Source organism: Nestor notabilis, unplaced genomic scaffold (assembly GCF_000696875.1).
Source record: "Nestor notabilis isolate BGI_N333 unplaced genomic scaffold, ASM69687v1 scaffold675, whole genome shotgun sequence".
Lineage (NCBI taxonomy): Eukaryota > Metazoa > Chordata > Aves > Psittaciformes > Psittacidae > Nestor > Nestor notabilis.
Genome location: NW_009927647.1, coordinates 815 through 20,559, shown reverse-complemented (window position 1 = coordinate 20,559; position 19,745 = coordinate 815). Strand labels below are relative to the sequence as shown.

Below are 19,745 nucleotides of genomic sequence, written 5' to 3'. Positions count from 1 at the left end.
AGAGTCTCCCTTTAACTCTAATATTCTAGAAATAAATGGGTATTGGTGCAAAAGGGGCAGCATCAGGGCAGAAATCACTCGGCAGGAGGAACAGCAACTCTGTATCTGCATGACTACAGAAATATCTTGTGTTCTGAAAAGCAGGTTTGGCCTTCTGCACGTTAAGCTGCAGTAAAATAATAGCAGTATAACAGGTATTCAGAAAAATGCCTCAATGTCTCTTTTGCTATTACGAAGAGGTTGCTTATATAGCTCTTTTACACAGCAAAACTGGGGAAAATACTGGGTAAAGGAGAAATCTGAATGCAAAACTTGAAAAAAAAATAGTAACCGCTCGGAAATCATACTATGATACCCAGTAATGTGCAATGGACATCATGCTTTGGAACTCAACTTTATGAACGCTGTTCCTAATGTCATCTACAGCATCATATTACTCTACAGATAAGAATCAACATTACAGTTAAAGGGCAGATTTGAGCTTTGCTGAAGTTTTGAGTTTCAAGTACCTCCAACCCATGTGATTTAGACACAAAATTTATCTGCGTATTACTTGCAAATATTTGCCTAAATACTACAACGTGTTTTGAAATATTTTACCCTGAATACGGTGACTCAGTGAGAGAGAATACAGCTTCAGGCCACCTTTCCACCTACTTGGCTGGCAAGGGGCCCAACAATTCCCAAATCACAGCAGCCAAATGCTACCATGAGGATCATTCTCTCAGCTGGGTTTCTCGAGATCTCAGTATTCTCCGCATGCACAGCCTAATACATCCCTGAACAGCACTGATTATACTCCTATCTGAAAAGAGAATCTTCACCTGCGCTGTTATATTCCCCCTGGACCACTAGAAATGCACAGAAGTTATACAGCCTGGTCAAGCTTCTGACATTTCATATTATTGTATTTCAGAAGACTGTTATTCCTGTACATTAAATGTTCTACCTCAGATTCATAGTGAAGTGGCTTCACGTATATGTAAAAATAATTTCAGCTTTTTATTGCCATGAGAATCTATCCTCCACAACTCTGCAGTTTCAGTTACTCAAATTAAACAATAGGAATGCTGTAACATTGATGCAAATGTTTCAGCAGTACATTGCCATATACCAATGGCTGAATGTTCTATTCATTATCATTTTGCAAAAGAAATAAAAAACACTAACACAGAGAAATATGTTATTGATCCCAGATGTACAGAAAATAAATGGTATTACCATAAAAGCGCCATGTATGTTTGAGAATCAACAGGATTGCAGAGGATATGACCTTCTAAGGCAGGAGTTGGCTCTTGGATCCACAGAAACAACGTGTCACTTGTGCCAAGGCTAATCTGGAGGGGAAAGAAATAATTGAAGCGTTATCACAATGTGCATGGAAAGCAATACAGAAATTAAATTAAAACCATTTGTTATTACCACTAATTGTTTTTAAATTACACAATAAGTCAGTTGGATTCATGTTGAAGTTGGCTCTGACTTAGGTTGTCACACCAGTGAAATACATACTAGATAAGAGACTTAGGTTTTAATGTCTGGAGCACTAGTTAAAAAGAGTCACAGGAGTTTACTTACAATCTTTGCGGCAGCTTATAGATTTGATAGAAATAAAACAAGCATGAATCCAATAAACAGAAAATCAACACTAGCGGTTAAATTTATTTGATAACCTACAGCTATTTTACATATCATGTATTTCATTTATTTGGGAATATGGACAGTTTTCAGGAGTATGTTTTGACTTACTGCAATATCTCCTTCTTGAAGTCTCATCCCTGCCAATGATGCTGAAAGCAAAAAGTCAGAATACCAGATAAAAAGTTCCTTGTTTGACTCAATTACAGCATGTTGTGCAAGACATCATAATACATCACATTCACCATCTCAAAGCACAATCTAAATGGCAAATATGCTCATGATGACCTTGGTCTATACACTGTAAAAGATGGGCAAAGCATCTAGGTGAGGAAGCAATTTTTAACAAAATCAAAATGCTCAAAACTGCATGATTATCTAATGTTTTATGTATGCAGGTTTTAAATACAGCAGACCCCTTACTTAACAACATACTTTAAAGGTGAAACATTCCCACTTATATCAGACTACTCACACATTTATTGGACTAAGCTGGATTTGAATCTCTGGAAGAAAAATTGGACTTCTGGGAAATGCAAAGTTTAAACATCTCCCAGAATATGAATGTAAAATACACCATGATGAAGCCTTCATATTGATTCAAGCCTGCATATGCTACAGTAATACAGATAAGTATTTTATTTTCATAGTCTTGAGAAACAGATGAACTTGCTCTACACTGAAACAGTCTCCAGGATTCAAAAAACTGGCCCTAAATTAACACCTCCCCTTATACTGAGCTCTATCAGTCTGACAAAAGGACAGCTTTAATTCTTAGAGAAAGCCTATCAGGTCTATCTCCACCTTTTTGCTTGAAAACACACAACAGCAATTTTTAATTCGTATCTTCCAAGTTAAAATGTTAGTGGTCAATAGTAAGAATAGTTTCTTAGGGGCAGGCAAACCAAGACTGAAGTTACCAAGAAGCAAATCAAGTCACCTCTAATTATTATGCAAAAAGAGAATTCATTTGTCATAGCCAGCTTATCCAAGATGCCTAAATCTCAGAAGCAGCAGTGATGGAAGGCTGTTGGAAAAAGATATTAATGCTGACAAATACAATATTCTTCATTGTATAGGAAGCATCTGAGAATCAATGAGTCTGATTTAGAATTTTAGCACATACGTAAGTGTATTCACTGAATCTAAATCATGTTTAATCATCTCACCTGGATTGTCTCCTGTAAATGCTACCACTTTACAATCTGGGCTAAACCCATAACGCTGGCTATAATATGGAGAAATGGGCCCCTAAGGAAAGAAAGAGGGGAAAAAAGCTCAAAAACCAGAAAGTAATCTTGCAGTGTATAACAGTGTGTTGTAACATAGAAATAAAAAAACCCAGAGCAGCTACAACAATCATTTCTGTGTATTTAAGGTATGAATGAATATTTTAAAGATTTTAAACACAATTTTTTTTGTTGCTGAAAACCTCCTAGAAATACTCTCAGATTAGATTTTGAAATAGGTTAAGTAAATAGTAAAATTTAGCTTTAGGTCCTCCACCAGTTATTCACATCAAGTAACATAAACACATCCATCTGTTTTGCACACATACACGAATATTAATACATAGAACTTAGAAATTCAATGCAAACATAAAAGCAAACACAACATTAATATACATCACAGCATCAGATGCTGGAATACGACCTCTATTATTTTAGGGGTCGAGAACTGTATTCTTTTAAACCACATTTGATAGCCATAGAGAAAAAAATCCATAAAAAATACAAGAAAATCTGTACTGATTTTTAATAGGTTCCTCTCCTCTACAGAAAATCAGCACTGAATTTAGAGGTATCCAGTGATGGTTAACTACACTCTCATAGATGTGCACTAGCAAAAGCAATAGCTCTTTTTGTGCTGGTTAGCAAGACTAAATTCATTTACTCTAAGAGATGCGCAGCTTGATTTGATTTCACCATTATGCTACATGAACAGGGAAGCTTTAAATATCTCAAATTATTCACAAGGATTACCTCATTAACTCTACAAACAGTTTAAAACACGGTCTCTGTCAAGAAATGCAGATGTTGGGTTCTGTTTCTGCAGTAATAAATACTGTGCACAGTTCTGCAGTAACCAGCTGCTCATGAGCATAGGAGTGGACCCCAAGATTCTTATCACTGGAGCATCTACCAAAACTCTTCTCATCATAGCCCAGGGCATGCAAGAATCCAAGGAGATCAACAATGAAAGCTACGACAGACACCAGCTAGTGAAGTTCAAAGATGTCTGTTTCTGCTCTGGCATACACATTTACAACACACCTGGAAATATTAAATCACGCATCAAAGCTCTGAGGATCTATGCATGCACGCTTGTGTGCACATGCAAATACACTCCAAGAAAGTGCTATTAGCAGAGCTCTCAGCACAAGCCCTGTTTGTTGCTCACAACTCTTCTAGACAGGCACATACCAGCACTGAATGGGATGGTACAGGGCATCCAAGTTTCTCCTTTAATCCAGGTGCACAAGCATCAAGGCAAGATACTGACCATACCTTTTCCCAAATCTGCAGCAAGTTCATACCAGAACCTACAAGACAGATCAGAACAGGAAGCATATACCATTAAACTCAAGACAGTACTGTATCAGAAAATTCCATCTTGTTACAGGCAAAAGAAAATTTAGACACGCATATTTTACACAGACACTTGTTTCAGCTCTTCTAAGCATAAAGCATTCTGATAATTCAGCCTCTGGATAGCTTTCACCTGTAAAGGTAGCAGAAAAGGCTTCTCTGATGCACAATGTACTTGACAATTCAATTATTCCCAAATTATGAGCAAAAAGAACACGGATGCCTCCCCATCAACTCCTCCCCAAATCTTCCACCTTAGACAAAATACTTCACTACAACTATCAAAAGGTGATGCAGCAATGCCACTTGAAAGTGGTTGTGCTGACCTGACAATGAAGAAACTTCCCATGGCTGGTATGGCTTTATACTACTCCTGCCTCTGAGTGTCATATAAGCATCTAAATCCATGCTGACCAGTCTTCCTCCATATGAATGTTTCCTTCTTCAGAGGTGACAAAATAAAAGCTTATAAGTTGCAAAAACCCAGGTAACTGATTTGGTCTCTTAATTCCTCACCAGAACTACCACTACATCTAAGGAAAGCCTGTGCAGTCTTGTTTTGGTTTCTCATCGTTTTTTCCTCACTATTTTATTGCTAGTTTAAAAGTTAATTGAAGATGGTTAGCAGCCGAACCTACATAACATACTGAGCATTCCACATCCCTCACTGATGTTTCTAAGATGCCTTTAATTGCACATTTCATTAGACCTGAAAATCTGTATGTGTTTCTGGTTAGTACTGTTCAGGGACATATTAGTCTTATTCTGCATTAGCAACATTTTCATTTCAAAGACCGCTTAGCCCACAACTTATCTGAGAAACAGCCACATTCTCAGCTGAGCACAGTGGAAAACCTGAAATTTACTTCCATTCAGTACAACTTTAAGCTTTTTTAAACACAAAGATGGTGAAGCTGACCCAACATACAGTGTCTGTGGAACAAGACTATGCTTGCAGTGCTGGGACACAAGTTAGTTAGAAAGGTTAGCTGTTGTTTTCTGTGGTTTTTTAGAAAATATCCTTTTCCCTCCCCACCCTGCAAGCCTAGAGAAACATTTAACCAGTATCCCCAATGCAGTTTTGCAAGACATAAGGACAGAGTCCAATCTTCTCTGCATAAACCAGGAAAAATACTAACCTTTATAACTGAAAAGGACTAAGTTTCTATTATACAGAAACGAACCTCCATTACAAAGACCAAATGATGCAGACTAACTGGTTTTATTAATCAACAAACTAAAGATCAGTATTTATGAACAATTAAGTGCATCCGTATTACAGTACTCTGGATTGCCTTTTCAGTGAGCCAAAATCATAAGCAGTGTAACTTTGCTGACACCACGCAAGTTACAATAGAAGTAAATTCAGCCCACTACAAAGGCTTCAGTTCAAAGCATCCTTGCTGGAGAGAACAACAAAACAAGTATGCTAACCTATGATTTGCCTAAGGCTCTTAGAAAAGCATTTCAAAAGATAAAGCTTCTCTAGGTCAAGAGCTGAACTGCTGTTCTTTAAGGTGTCTTCTAAGAGAAACAATGCCTCAAGTGTTCAAGTTGTTTAGGTCCCAAAGGTATCTTCCTTTTAACATCTGCACAATATAAATGAAAATTATTCTTCATTCCACCAGAATGTAATTTGATTTTTTTTAAATCAATCACACAGGTTGCTCAGCCATTCACAAGGAGTGATTTGAACATTATGAGATTGGACCTTCAAAAAGGAAACCAAAAAAATCCTGAAACTGAATAGCACTTTTCTTACAATAACCTGCAAATTTAGAGATAAGTTACTGTGCAGAGCAAAACAATTTGACAGGGTCTTTTAAAGATGATATGACCTGAAGTTAAACCTACAGAAATGAAGAATAGGTCTATTATCTGAACATTATTTTGAGAGATGCATTTTAAACTACAGTATAGAGGTGCTATGTAAAAGATCAAGTGAACTGCAAGAAATCATAAATGATAAGGAAACAAGTTGAAAAATATCTAAATAACTGCTGCATACTTTAATTATGTTTTAGTACTGGAATTAGAATTCTCTCATTAAGTTAACAGAAGAAAGGAACAAACAGGATAAAATATAGCTTACAATGCTGAAAAAAATCTTTTGTCTTGTAAGGCGAACTATAACATCCTGCTTAGTTCTCTTATCTTTTTTCACACAAAGATTTAATAATCTTACATGCTCTGAACAGTAGATAACATTTATCCAAGTTCCGTAAATATCCAGAGGTATAACAGAACAGGATCTCCTAGAGCTGTTTGAAAAATGTGATACTTTTTCAAATAAATTTTTCCAATTAATCAAATTTTAATTTTCTTTAGTTTGAAACAGTTTGGTTTTCAATCAAACACAGTAATTCTCACATGCTGAAATTGAAGAAGCACGGCATTCCCCCACTTGCTTCCATGTAGAAAAAGCAGAGGTAAAACTACCAAAAAAACCAAACCCAACCCCAAAACCAAGATTTTTTTTAATGCTTATAATTTTAAACACTTGAATCAAAACTAACACTTCAGTCTCATTGAAAAATAAAAGAAAAAAATTCAACATACTTCTTTATCAGAAAAAAGTACTTCGAAGATCTCACCACCTCCCTTTGAAATGCAGTACATGGAGCTAGTTCTATGGCTTGCTGAGAAGTGCTCACTATTTGGGCCTACTGAGGAGCAAAGTGCAAATCCCCAAAGAGTTACTTTTGCCAATAATACACAAAATAAAACAAAAAAAACCAAACAGTTATGAAGATACATGACTAAGAGAATGGGACCAGAAGACCGATGTAATAATCTCAAAACCACTGCAAAATAAGCATGGATTGCCTTGAGATTTTTAAGGTCTCAAGTATAACTGGGAGATCTGATAATGAATAAGTTGTCCATTAGCTAGAATTGAGGTCTCTTGCCTTTTCCTACGAGCTTTGATGGAACAACAAGGGAATAAAAATGAGTTGGTCACTCTGAGTTGACACATGGGTGTCAACTATGCCTCTATAATGCAACAAATTCCTTAGAGAGCCTTGTAATCTAACTTTCCAGCTCTGAAATATATCTCCTCTTTAGTTTCAGAGCAGGAATCAAAAATGCTATTTAGAAATAACAGCATAGCTCCTAAGAAAATGGTTTCCTTTGTAACTGCCATTTAAAATTGTCATTTAAAGGCTGGATAACGGAGAGAACACACAACAGGAGAGAGACACTAGCCTTATCACTTTGTCTTTGTTACGAGGAATAGAGAGCTGTGGAAGGTCAGAGGGTTTTTTTGTTTGTTTTTGGGTTTTTTTGTTTTAAACTGAGTTTAGGATTTTTTGGCTTGGTTTATGTTTTTTTTCTGGTTCATTTTGAAAAAAGTATTTCTGTTGTAGAGCCATACTCCAGATTGGGAGGGAAATAATCACAATATACATCTTTTTCACATCCTGTGCAACTCAGAGCCAAACCAGCAAAACCAAAGAACAAATATCAAAACCATGAAGTCTAGCTTAAAAATCCACATTTTTTCATGCTTTCAAATAGATATTTCAATAGTCCTTTATACATCATAAAGTAATGAAAAAAGGTACAATTTAATTTAAGAATATTTTCTGTGGCTCCGTTTTACAGAAATGGGAATCATAGTATGATAGGGATAAATAAGCACAGCTAACAGCACTATCAAGAGTAGCAACAAATTGAAAGGAATAACTTTGCTTAATACCTAATAGACTTGTCATTAAAGACTGAAAATAAATAGCAGAGACCTTGTCCCTCTTTTATGTAAGGCAGGAATAGACAGGAAAATTTCCATCTTGAATTGTTACTATAAGAAAAGCCCACACACTTACCGTCACTGTAATCAATGGGTGCATAAGCTCCTAGGAAAAGGGAAGCTGCAAAACTACTAACCAAAGAGATTCTCTGAAAGAAGAAGGGTGAGATAGTGAGTCCCATCAGTATTCACTTCAAAGAAAGTAACTAATTGAAAACTGGAAGCAGGAAATGTTAATAGATGCTTAATGTTAGGAACAGAAAGCACACAAAAAATACACTCATAAGGATTATTCAGTTCTATCTTACTGCCTAAGTAATACTGCAGATATCAATCTAAAAGTAACCCCATGATAAAAGCTGTTAATAGCTTTGCATCCTGAAGCATGCAAAATACACCTAGTTTATTAGAACACCATGTTATCACGAATTAATTCACAACTTCAGTGTATCACAGGTCTCATTTCAAGGAAAAACACTAAGAAAAAAAACAAACACCACCACTTGTATGCTGGTGACGGGGAAAACACCCAGAGACTATGCACTGGTCCACCCAGAGTACGGATCTAAGCTTTTTAGCAGCTCTGGCAAGGCTCTACTAACACCTTTACATGAACTCCTACCTTCCTCCCAGGTGACCCTACACCTCCCAGGTGTTACTCCCAGGAGCTGGTAATAATAACTGAAACATACCCTGCAGCTCTGCCTCCAGGTATGTTTCAACAATGCACTAGATCCAGCTGTAGGGCTTCTAATATTGGCCAAAAAATGCCCCAGCCACATGCCACAACACACTGATCCAACAAGAACTTGCTCCCTCTTCAAATCTGCTATACAAACCACCAAGTCAAGTGGCTACTGCCAAGCATTCCAGGTGATCAAATATTATTTGTTCCCAAGAAACTGGCATAAAAGCTGACAAATTCTTTATTGTCTGCTCTGACTAATTCAGAAGAAATATGACCGTCACCCAATAACTAATCCAAATCAAATCTCTACTGGTTGAGTGAGCGGCAGGGTTTTTTACTAATGATCACAAATGCTTCACACAGCATTCAAAGATGGACTATAGCCAGAGCTCTAAGAGGTTGTTATAATGGCCAGGAAACTTAATGATGCACTTGCTCTTCATGCGTCTCTCCCCAAGAATGTATCGTATTGTGCTTAGATAACAAAGGCCTACCTTCTGTGGTGCCCCAGTGGGCACTAGCTGCCTGAAATGGAAGGAAAAGGATGAAGTTAAACTCTGAATCAGCCAGTTTAGCAAGCTGACCTACAGAAGCAAAAACATCCACCTTCCACATTGTGACTGCCAGCTGCTAATTGCTTTTTGAGGATCCCCAAGAGCATGGAAGTATTTTGTGCTTGAACACAACATCTTGCATATCATTTACTGCCAAAAGATGCCATCAATGCAACCAGCCCTCAAAGCCTGAAATTGGTCTGACTACTTCTCAGTTCCATGAACCCACATTGCCCCCATTAACATATCTTTCTCTAAATTTAGTCTTAAGCTTACAGAGCGGGCTGAGTTCATGAGTCTAGACATTTGGCATATTCTAACCACAGGACGTGAGTCCTTCTTTCATGTACATCATATTTGCATGGAGTTTTCACCTTGCTTCAAACCATTGCATTTCAGACTCAGTGAACTGAAACAATAATGGAATTGCAAGCTGACTTCTGAAAATTAAAAATCAGAAGGAAATAAACTACACAGTACAATTCATTTGCTATAATAAAATCAAAGTAACTCCTCAAGGGAAAAATTATGAAAAAGAACCTAGAAGCGATTGCAGCTTTTTTCCTACACACATCCACACAGATGCCAGCTTTGTGTGGCAAAGCAATCACATTTCTGCATGCAAACATCCAGTTCTAAGTGTGACAATTTCAACTCTGTACTTATTACCAACTTATGTTCACACTGCAGTAAATACAATTTATTAGCACTGAAATTAAAGTCTTCTTTAAAAAAGCTTCTTCCACAAAGATGAGATCCAATGAGACCTGCTGTCTTAAATCACATAATCATAGGACGGTTTGGGTTGGAAGGGACCTTTAAGATTATCTAGTTCCAACCCCCCTGCCACAGGCAGGGACACCTTCCACCAGACCAGGTTGCTCCAAGCCCCATCCAACCTGGCCTTGTACACTGGCAGGGATAGAGCAGCTGCAGCTTTTCCGGGCAGCTTGTGCCAGGGCCTTACCACCTTCACTGTAAAGAACAAATACCTAATTTAAGTCTACACCCTTGTAGTTTAAAGCCATTCCCCCTTGTCCTATCCCTACATGTCCTTGTCAAAAGCCCTTCTCTAGCTTTCTTGTTGGCCCCTTTAGGCACTGGAAGCTGCTCTAAGGTCTCGCTGGAGCAGAGAGTTCTTCTCCAGCCTGAAGAAGCCCAGCTCTCTCAGCCTGTCCCTATAGGAGAGGTGTTCCAGCCCTTGGAGCACCTTCATGGCTTCTTCGGGACTTGCTCCAATGGCTCCATGTCCTTCTTCTGGTGGAGGTCTCAGAGCTGAATGCAGGACTGCAAGAGAGGGGGTCTCACAAAAGCTGTCCTTGCTTCCACCCTCTGTAGGCTTTTCTCTGTTTGAGTTTGTCCAGGAGCATATTGTTTATCCATGCAGGCCTCCTGATCTTCTTGCTCAACTTCCTCTTTGTCAGGATGCACCACTCGTGAGCTTGGAGGAGGTGATCCTTGAATATTATCCAGCTTTATCCCACAGCAGTCTTCTAAGCAGATCCCTGAAGAGGCCAAGGTAACAGCCTCTCTTGAAGTCCAAGGTAACAACCTTGCTGTGCACTCTCCCTGCTGCCCTAAGGATCTTGAACTCCACCATGTCATGGTCATTGCAGCCAAGGCTGCCCTTGAGCTTCATATTCCCCATCAGCTCCTCCTTGTTTGTGAGAACAAGCTCGAGCATAGCATCTCTTCTCATGGGTTCCTGTATCACTTGGAGAAGGAAGTTATTATCAATTCATTCCAGGAACCTCCTAGATTGCTTATCTTCCGCTGTGTTATCCCTCCAACAGATTTTGGGCTGGTTGAAATCCCCCATGAGTGTGAGGCTGCTCCTATCTGTCTACTGAAGGCTCATCTGCTTGGTCTTCCTGGTCTGGCAGCCTGTAGCAGATCCCTACTATACTGTCTCCTGTCCCTGCCCTCCCTTTAATCCTATGCCGTAAGTTCTTGGTTTGCTCCTTATTCATCCCTAGGCAGAGCTCTGTGCGCTCCAGCTCATCACTGACATAGAGGGTGGCACCCTGTCCTCATTTCCCCTGCCTGTTCTTCCTAAAAAGCCTGTTTCCTTCCACTCCAGCACTCCAGTCACAGGAGCCATCCTACCATATCTCCATGATGCCAATAAGATCGTAGCTCTGCAGGCATAGGTACATCTCTAACTCCTCTTGTTTATTCCCCATGCAATGTGTGTTTGCATAGAGGCACTTAAGGTGGGCTCCTAATCAAGTTGACTTACTGGCTGAAGGGTCTGGAATTTCTTTGTGCTGCTCTTCAGGTGCTCTCCTGCTGACCTGCCATCCCTCTTCAGGGTCCAGGCATTCCTTGCTGGCACTGGCATCAAACTGGTAGGAATGGAATGGATTGAGGTTCCCCTCCCCCAGCAATTTTAGTTTAAGGCCCTTTTCACCAGTTTGGCAAACGTAACATTCAAGATAAAACTGATGCCTGATTTCTATCTGCCTAACGACTAAAATTTTAACCAAAAAAAAAAAAAAAAAATCAAAATTATCTTAAAATCAGACACAAGGATAAAAATACTTGTTAGTAAAAAAGTTTGTAAAAGCAACCCTACAAGATTAAAAGATTTTCAACTGTATTTTCCAATAAGTGTATTGAAGTTGAGCCAACCTCAGTTTGCATGTAGACCTCAGGATTCTGGCTGTAAATCTTTGCTATCTGGTTTCCTGTAAAACGCTGAGAAAGAAATGCAAATGCTTAGAAACACAAACTCTAAATGGAGTCAATAATCATTAACTCTGTGTAATGAGTTCAGTACACTGCACTTTGGATATTTAATTTGCCTGATGCATGATGAAAGTCAGTGCACAGCAGGCAATCTGCACTAAACAGGCTATAACACATAGTCTCATTATGAGAATTTTGCTCACCTTTTGAAAAGAAAAGGCATGTGAAAAGCATTACTATCCGTAATTTACATTTCAGAAATGACAGTTCAATGGAACGAATCACACTTATTCTGTGCACAGAAACCAGCACAATTCACATACTGCCTTCAAATCCTTGAAAAGGTTTTAAGCTACCCAACCTATGTACCTTTTTAAGAGGCAGGTGAATTGGGAGCAAAGCAGGAATTTTCATACTCAAAGAAGCAACTCCAGCATAGGCTAATAATAGTTGCAACAATAATTATTTTTCATCCATGTGTTATATCAAATAACAAAAAATTCTAACACTGTAATCTTAACCTTTAGCAAGTTAAAAATAAACCGTTAGTGATATGCAAAGTCTGTTTTCAACACTGGCCATAAATCTTGCATGATGATTTAAAACCAGAATCAGGAATTTGGGAAGTTAGAGCCTTATTCTGTTGAACCAACAGTAAGTGCAGTCAGGTGCTGACAAGCCTGGAGGGCAGCCCTGCTACCACTACATAACTCACTGTCCCAGTTACAACAGAGAGAAGTATCAGGAAGAGGAGACAAGGGACAGAGTACTCTCTCATATCACCCTAAACCTCTGAAATTTTTCTCTCAGGTCAACAGCTGCTTGTTAACCTTTAGGGAATATTAAAAGGCCAATCTTTTAATTGCAGGAGTAAACTAGAACAGTTATACACAAACAGGGGGGTCGTAAGTCTAAGTGAATCTGTAGCACAAAACTGGACTGCCACACCAATGGAAATGTGGCTGCACAGGAGCTCCCAGGGGAGAACCAGGCCACCAAACACTGTATTTCAGAAACACTGGCCAAATGCAAGAGCTCACCCCCGCTGCTTCCTGCAGCAAAATTTCCAGTATTTGCCTAATTTCACTTCGAATTTTCCACATCTTCCATTGTTAGGCTACTACAAAGCACAATATTGTTGGATTTTCTTCAAAAACTCTCTTTCATCGTTAATGGCTGATCATTATCTGCTGCAGTACCACTGCAATGGCAGAACTGTTTCCATCACAAGACTGCTGAGGACTTTCTTCCCATCTGCTCCTTACCTCATAGGCTCGAGAACCAGTGATACTCGCTAGGTGCTGCGCTCCCCCCATGGCTTTCTCCAAGGCACTGCACTGGGAAGCGGTGCTAGAATCCATCCATATGGGGCTGTTACTGACAGAAAAACAAGCCTGCAATGAACAATATCCTTTATTAGGAAATCTGATCTCCAAGAAGTCTCTGCTACAGTCATAGCAATATAACAGACCTACGTATCAGCTCACAGATCAGATCTCTGACATGCCTTCTGGTCTCCTCTCAATAATGACAAGAATGCAGATACTGGGGAGCATGTTGGTCAGTGGTGAGAAGTTTAACCCCAACTTCACACCAGATGGAAACACAGGCTTTTTCTGCTGTTACTTGACATACCCTGCAGCACGTCTCAGTACATTCCTTCAGTAGCCAAAGCCCCTGTCCCTTTTATACAAGTTTCACCCCATTTTTTAGAACTCCTCTCTAAACAATCAGACTATCTTTCCACAGGTCTACTAACTGAGTTCTCTTTAATGACTGATATACCCACTTGGAAATGCAACTGAGGCTTAGTGCATCACCCAAGAGCATTTTAATTCAATTTCCATTAGTTTTGCACAGATATTTCCAAAATTGTCTATTAGATCAGGGCACAAATGTCTCCCAACATACAACTCTCCTTTCTGATCTTGAAGTAAGAAAGGTAAGGGTCTTCCAGAGAAAAGTTGATTCCTCCCTACTTTTCTTCTTAAATAAAAGTTTATCAAGTCTGTGTTCAAAACTTACCAACCATACACACACACACAAAATGTTGAGGTTCAACAATGTACTTGTTAGGTGTTTGTGTCCACATAGCATTACACCTCCATCCTTTCAGACATTAAGTGTGTAAATTGGTCTTTTTTTATGTATTTTTTTTTAATGAAATCACATGCACAGCAAGAAAACTCAGGTACAAGAGTATTTTCCACCACAATTTTTTGTTAACACAAATATATATTTAAAGTGAAATATTTAGAGGTCATTTACAAAAATATTAGATTTCCTAAAAGAACAAACAGGCTGTTACTCTGACACAGAAAGATTCTAGGATGCCCACTAGCAACCGTAAGCTTTTAAAGCAGTATGTACTGTCACTTGGGAATAAAGGAAAAGTCAAAAGCCCTGGAGCTGAAGGAATAACCAGTACATTCCACTTTGTGCTGCAGCAGAGTGCAACTCCACCAAACAAGAAGAAAGGTTTCCAAGAAGAAAAGCAATGTGTAAGGATCAGAAAACGGACAGTGTAGCTCTCCCTTCAGAGCTCTTTTATGCATGTTTACCTTTAGTGACTGATGTAAAGGCAGTTCAGATGATGCATTCTTTAAAATTTTCATGCTTCCTTTTTTCCAGTACACACTCCCATGTTGCTGCAGAAAGTACAGAAACAGAAGTTGGAGATGCCCTCCAAAGCTGCAAAATTCACCTGAATTTCAGGCTCTAAGGGACAGAGAACTCTCTCCAAACCAAGGACCAAATCAACTGTCTCATTAAAAGACTCTAAGATCGAGCAAAGCATATACTAAACCAGAAAATGTAGGAGCCAAGAGACAGTGATGATTTTGAACTATAGCAGATTCTAGCGGGAACTATTATTATACTGCTAATGGCATTAGATATTTCTTTGAGGACTCTCTAAGCTATAGCAAGGGCTCCACAGTCAAGACTGTCAGTTCTGTGCTATTTCAGCACAGCTCCCAGATTCTTCAGTTACATGCCTGCCCCAGTCACCACTAATGGACTGCAGAATTTTGAGGTTATTTAAGCTCCATCTCTCAGGCAGCTTCCTCAAGTCAGGCATCTCTAGGTATGCACTTGCAGGACACCCTAAGGAAACTACAAAGGACCATCCAATGACCCACTCGTAGTTCTGATGACAGCAAGTCACACAGAACCCTCTGGACACAGAATACTTGACCACAGTGTTATCCAGATTGTATTTCACATGTCTCTGCCATTTCTGCAGATAATCGAGATCACATTTGTCCCTTCTTTGATATAAACACTGACACATCAGTGCATCTCCACAGTGGTCTGCAGCAAAGTTCTTCAAAGAGAAATGGGAGACAATATGGGTTCGAAGGAGGCAACTCAGTGAAATCTTTTCTACCTGAAAGAATCTGAATATAAAACCAAGTTGAATCCCCAATTTTTGTTGAAGGATGGGTAAAATAAAGGGAATACAGGAAATCTGGAAATGCACTTCCTTTTTTCACTTGAGTAAGATGGGATTACTTGGCACTCCTAACTTCTATTCCACTGAAGAATTCGTAACAGAGCCTTGATACTGGCTATGATTTTCAGACACTTCGCTCACTTTCAACTGAAATCAATGAAAGGGAGATCAAAGCAAGAGTTTTGATTAATTAGTTCCAGATACATCAAGATGAATAACCTAAACCTCATGTGTTAGAATTAGCTGTTGTTTTGGTGCTGTCCTCACCATGAACATCATCTGTGAAAGTTACAAGACTTCCTTATTTCACCAGAATACTAGGAGACTGGCTGACTAAATGTCAGGATGGGCTTTCTAAATCTCAGAAAAGCACCATTATGTACTATAGGCTAAGTTATGGGGGCGCCTTTGTCATGTCTGCAAAGACTATCACCATTTGCTTTCTGTTGTTCCTAGGCAGATCTCTATCCTAGCCAACAAAAACTGCGCTCAACAGAATGTTAGTACACCTTTAACAAACTGTGCTCCTCATTATTTTATCTACCCCATTTCCACAAGCACCTGGATATGCTGAAATTCAAAATTAACTTCAGTCATTTCAGAATCTGTTTGTACAAAGCATTTAAACACCAGGGAGCCAACTAGTTATGCACTATACTGATATAAACAACTGCACTGTAAACTTCATCCTCCACTCCCACTACCTTCTTAGTGACTACTTTGCGTGCTTCATGTTTTAACTTCCCCAGGGGAACGGGTCTTTTAACGGCTGCTAATATAGAAGCTTCAGTCTTACTTGATGTCATTATGGTCTTCTGCAATACAATTATTTATATGAAATTTATAACTATATCTATATTCTCTATTGAAGAAATACAGTAATACTGATATTTTTCCTTATAAACTAACCTGGCCAGCACCAGACAAAGCTCTGACTTGAGAGAAGTTAAAGCCTGAAGACTTCATCTTTTCCAAAATCATATCCAGAGCCTACAAAAACAAGCAGAATCAAGCATATCTGTAACGAACTATCAAATTATGCATACTCACAATCTCTGGAATTAAACAGCAAATTTATGTCAGCACTGATAAGAATTCATCGGCAAATAATGAAAAATTAGCTAACTACTATGGATGTCTCAAGAAGCTGCATAAATTAATTTAAGGAAGAGTCCATAAAAGACAAGTTGAATCACATGGAAGGGAGAAAGAAGATCTTTAAAACAAGCTGAATCATAAAGAACCACTCTTTGAAACCTAAATAAGAGGCAAGAGTTAAAGAATTCCAATTCATTAAAAGGCCACTTTTATCAGTGCCACATGTAAAGCAGGATTATCTTTTTCCGTTCTTACTTTTGGAAATCTATTAAATCTTAATGGGGTGCACTCTGCACGCCATCATACAAGACGTTAGGCATCCTAAATAGCACTGCCCCCAGTGCCAGATGAAAACGCAGAGTCTCTTTAATATAAGACTAATTCAAGTTAATTTTAGCACTTTAAGCATACATCATATACTTATATCATCATATTATTGATTTAATAATTACAATTGTTCCTGTTCACTATGGTCCAAAAGACCAATTGCAAACAAATTTACCAAACCTTTGTGAACTACTAAGGATCACTAGCTGTGGCTTCTCTGACCTTTCAAATACCTTAACTATTCAAATCACACTGGTAAGACAAATTTACATAGCACTGTGTGAGAGCAAGTGTTGCAGAATCCACACAGCAGCAAGGAAGGCCTTCTTTTAAAATAGAAAAGAATGTTGTATTTCAAAATAAACACCAGTCAAAGTGACTGGGAATCACTGAATAAGTTGCTCTTTAACCACTTAACCGATTAATGTCTCAAACTGGTATCGAAGCACGTTCTAAAAAAATAGTGCAAGTAACCCGGATGCTACAAAAATACAGATTTAACCTAGGCAAAGAGACAGCTGCCCCTTTTGCATATGAAACAAAAAGATGAGGAAAAAAATGGTCTTTTTTCCAAATGAGGGAATGTCAGGAAAAGATTATCACACATACAAGGCTATCATAGTAGACAGTGAAGAAACAAACAAAAAAACCCCATCAAAACATTAGCAACTTCCACTATGTTTTCTGTAACATTATTATTTGCATACCAGAGATAGAATAACACTTAAAAGAAACAGAATGCAAGCAAAAGGGCTATGTTGATTTGAATGATGAGTTTCACTATTGCTTGGAATACATTTCCATTTCAATAACAGCAAGGAAGAATCGAACTGCATAATGCTTTTTCATACCTTGACCCACATTAGCACAGGAGAAGTGACTGTCAGTCTGTCACTGTGAATATAGACTCCACCTTGAGTTCTACAGGAAAAAAAGTATTTTCTCTTGGTAAATCCAGTAATTTTTTTCACCACCAAGAAAATAACTTCAAGTTTATTAATAACCAAGAGGGTTTGCAATGCTTTTATGTTAAGAGGAAGGATACAATCAGTGTTCGAAACCTGAAAAAGTAAAAGCCAGATGCTAGGAAGTAACATAAGAGATAGTTGACCCAATTTCAAAGTAAATAATTTGCAAGGAAAAGCTCTAATCCCGAAGTAAGATCTGTGATAGATTCCAATCCTCATATCGCTCACTGGCTCTATGTCATTCATAGCCATTTCTAAGTTTCCTGACTGTTCCCAGTAGTGGCCGGAACTTAGAAGATGAAATTCAATCTTTGCTGTTAAGCCATCAAGTAAATAAATGCACTTAATTGAAACTGTGACTGTGGAGAATTATATTTGTAAATTCCAGTCTATTAACTGAAGTCAACAAATACTGGCATCCTACATCTTATTGCGAGATTGGGAACCACAGCATTTGTATCCAAATGCCTTTTGGAAGTTCTCCTCATGCAATATACTTGCTGTTACCATAGCATTCCACCCTGACATAAAGGTGGTCCTTACTTCTGCAACTCACAAAGAAACAGACATTTCTTCCAGTCTGAAGTCCCGTCCCACCCCAAAAAAAAAAAAAAAAAAAAAAAAAAAAAAAAAAAAAAAAAAGAAAAAAAAAGACAATAGTTTATTTCTTTATACATAATTCTTTGGGGTAGATTTTTTTAATTTCCTGTTGTGGGTTCTTGCCATATTTCCATACCAAGGAAAGCAAGAGCGTGTGTTACCCTTGCCAAGTATGAAACATGAACATGGCAGGAACTTTTTCCATGCCTCCACACATATCAATGAGACCAAATAGGACAACAGCCTCCCCCCCCCCCCCCCCAGTCTCCAAAATTCAAAATTCTATTATTCAAGTAAAACATAAAAAGCCTTACTTGAATTCCGGAAGGTCTTTATCAAAATGAACATTATCCTCATAAATTACTCTCAGCTGCTCATCAATAGCAATGACTTTCAGCTAGAAGATACAAAACAGGATGTTAACAAAAACTTACAATAAACAAATAGCACTGATAACTCATTTATAATAAATCAATTCCCACAGAGGAAATGGGAAAGACCATCCAAATCCATACAGCTCAACTTGCTGAAAGCACGGGCACATTTTTACATTAAACAAGTTACTATGTGAATTTCCAGCATGCCACCTGTCCAGCAACATGTATCTCTGTGTGCTTGCATTCCCTCCCCCTCTCATTTTCCCTCTCCTATAACACAACAGATTCAGACACAGGCATATGCTAAAGAACAACAAACAAATGACCGCTTTTGTAACTTGCATCATTGTAACCATTCTTTGCAATTTCTCCAAAGAATACAGTATCTTAGATTAAAGATGCCATATGTTGGTGTTCGGTTTTCCCCCTCTCCTTGTTCTTTTTTTTTTCTGTCCCATCTTACCAAGGAACGTAACAGACTCTTAGGATACCTTGAGGACCTTCCCTACTCCCCAAATGGTGAGTATACCAAGCTCTAACTAGTCTGGCAAAGCTCAGAGGGCATTACACAAGTTTATTCTGAGTGTCTGCAACATATAGAAAGCAACAGCCCAAACGGGTAACCCCATAAAGCTGAGCTTTTTTGTAAGCACAAACTAGAAGAGTACCACAACCTTTCCTCCTCTATCAACTCGAGTTCACCTAGTACAGAAGAAAAACATTAACAAGCTAGAAGTCAGAAGGTAGCTCACATTCCGCACATATTTCAACAAAGGAGAGAGTGCAAACTGCTGCTAAAGGAACAGACAAAAAAAAGAAACCTACAAAGACTAAGTCATCTCTGAGCCGTATTCAAATAACAAGGCCATCCCAATTTAGCCATACTAATGCAGAGCCATTATTTACCCACTGGCACAACTATTCATTACCAACCTCATGCCTTGCGCTAGCTTAGAAATGGTTCTGACCCACTGCAGCTTAATTGGCTTTCTGCTTGCAGCATGCCCACTTAGA

At 38.6% G+C, this 19,745-nt stretch overlaps 1 protein-coding gene across 1 annotated transcript in view; it reads right to left on the bottom strand.

Annotated features, from left to right (window-relative positions):
* XYLB (xylulokinase homolog (H. influenzae)) overlaps nt 1–18,751 on the bottom strand; it is a gene marked incomplete at its 5' end in the record, with an annotated part of 81,833 nt that extends 63,082 nt beyond the window's left edge. The window contains 11 exons of the mRNA XM_010014130.1: nt 1,222–1,337; nt 1,750–1,790; nt 2,808–2,889; nt 4,062–4,180; nt 8,054–8,126; nt 11,851–11,916; nt 13,173–13,301; nt 14,469–14,555; nt 16,271–16,351; nt 17,638–17,707; nt 18,669–18,751. Of these exons, the coding sequence (XP_010012432.1) occupies nt 1,222–1,337; nt 1,750–1,790; nt 2,808–2,889; nt 4,062–4,180; nt 8,054–8,126; nt 11,851–11,916; nt 13,173–13,301; nt 14,469–14,555; nt 16,271–16,351; nt 17,638–17,707; nt 18,669–18,751 (947 nt within the window). The remainder of the gene's footprint in view (nt 1–1,221; nt 1,338–1,749; nt 1,791–2,807; nt 2,890–4,061; nt 4,181–8,053; nt 8,127–11,850; nt 11,917–13,172; nt 13,302–14,468; nt 14,556–16,270; nt 16,352–17,637; nt 17,708–18,668) is intronic.
* Between the last annotated feature and the right edge of the window lie 994 nt (nt 18,752–19,745).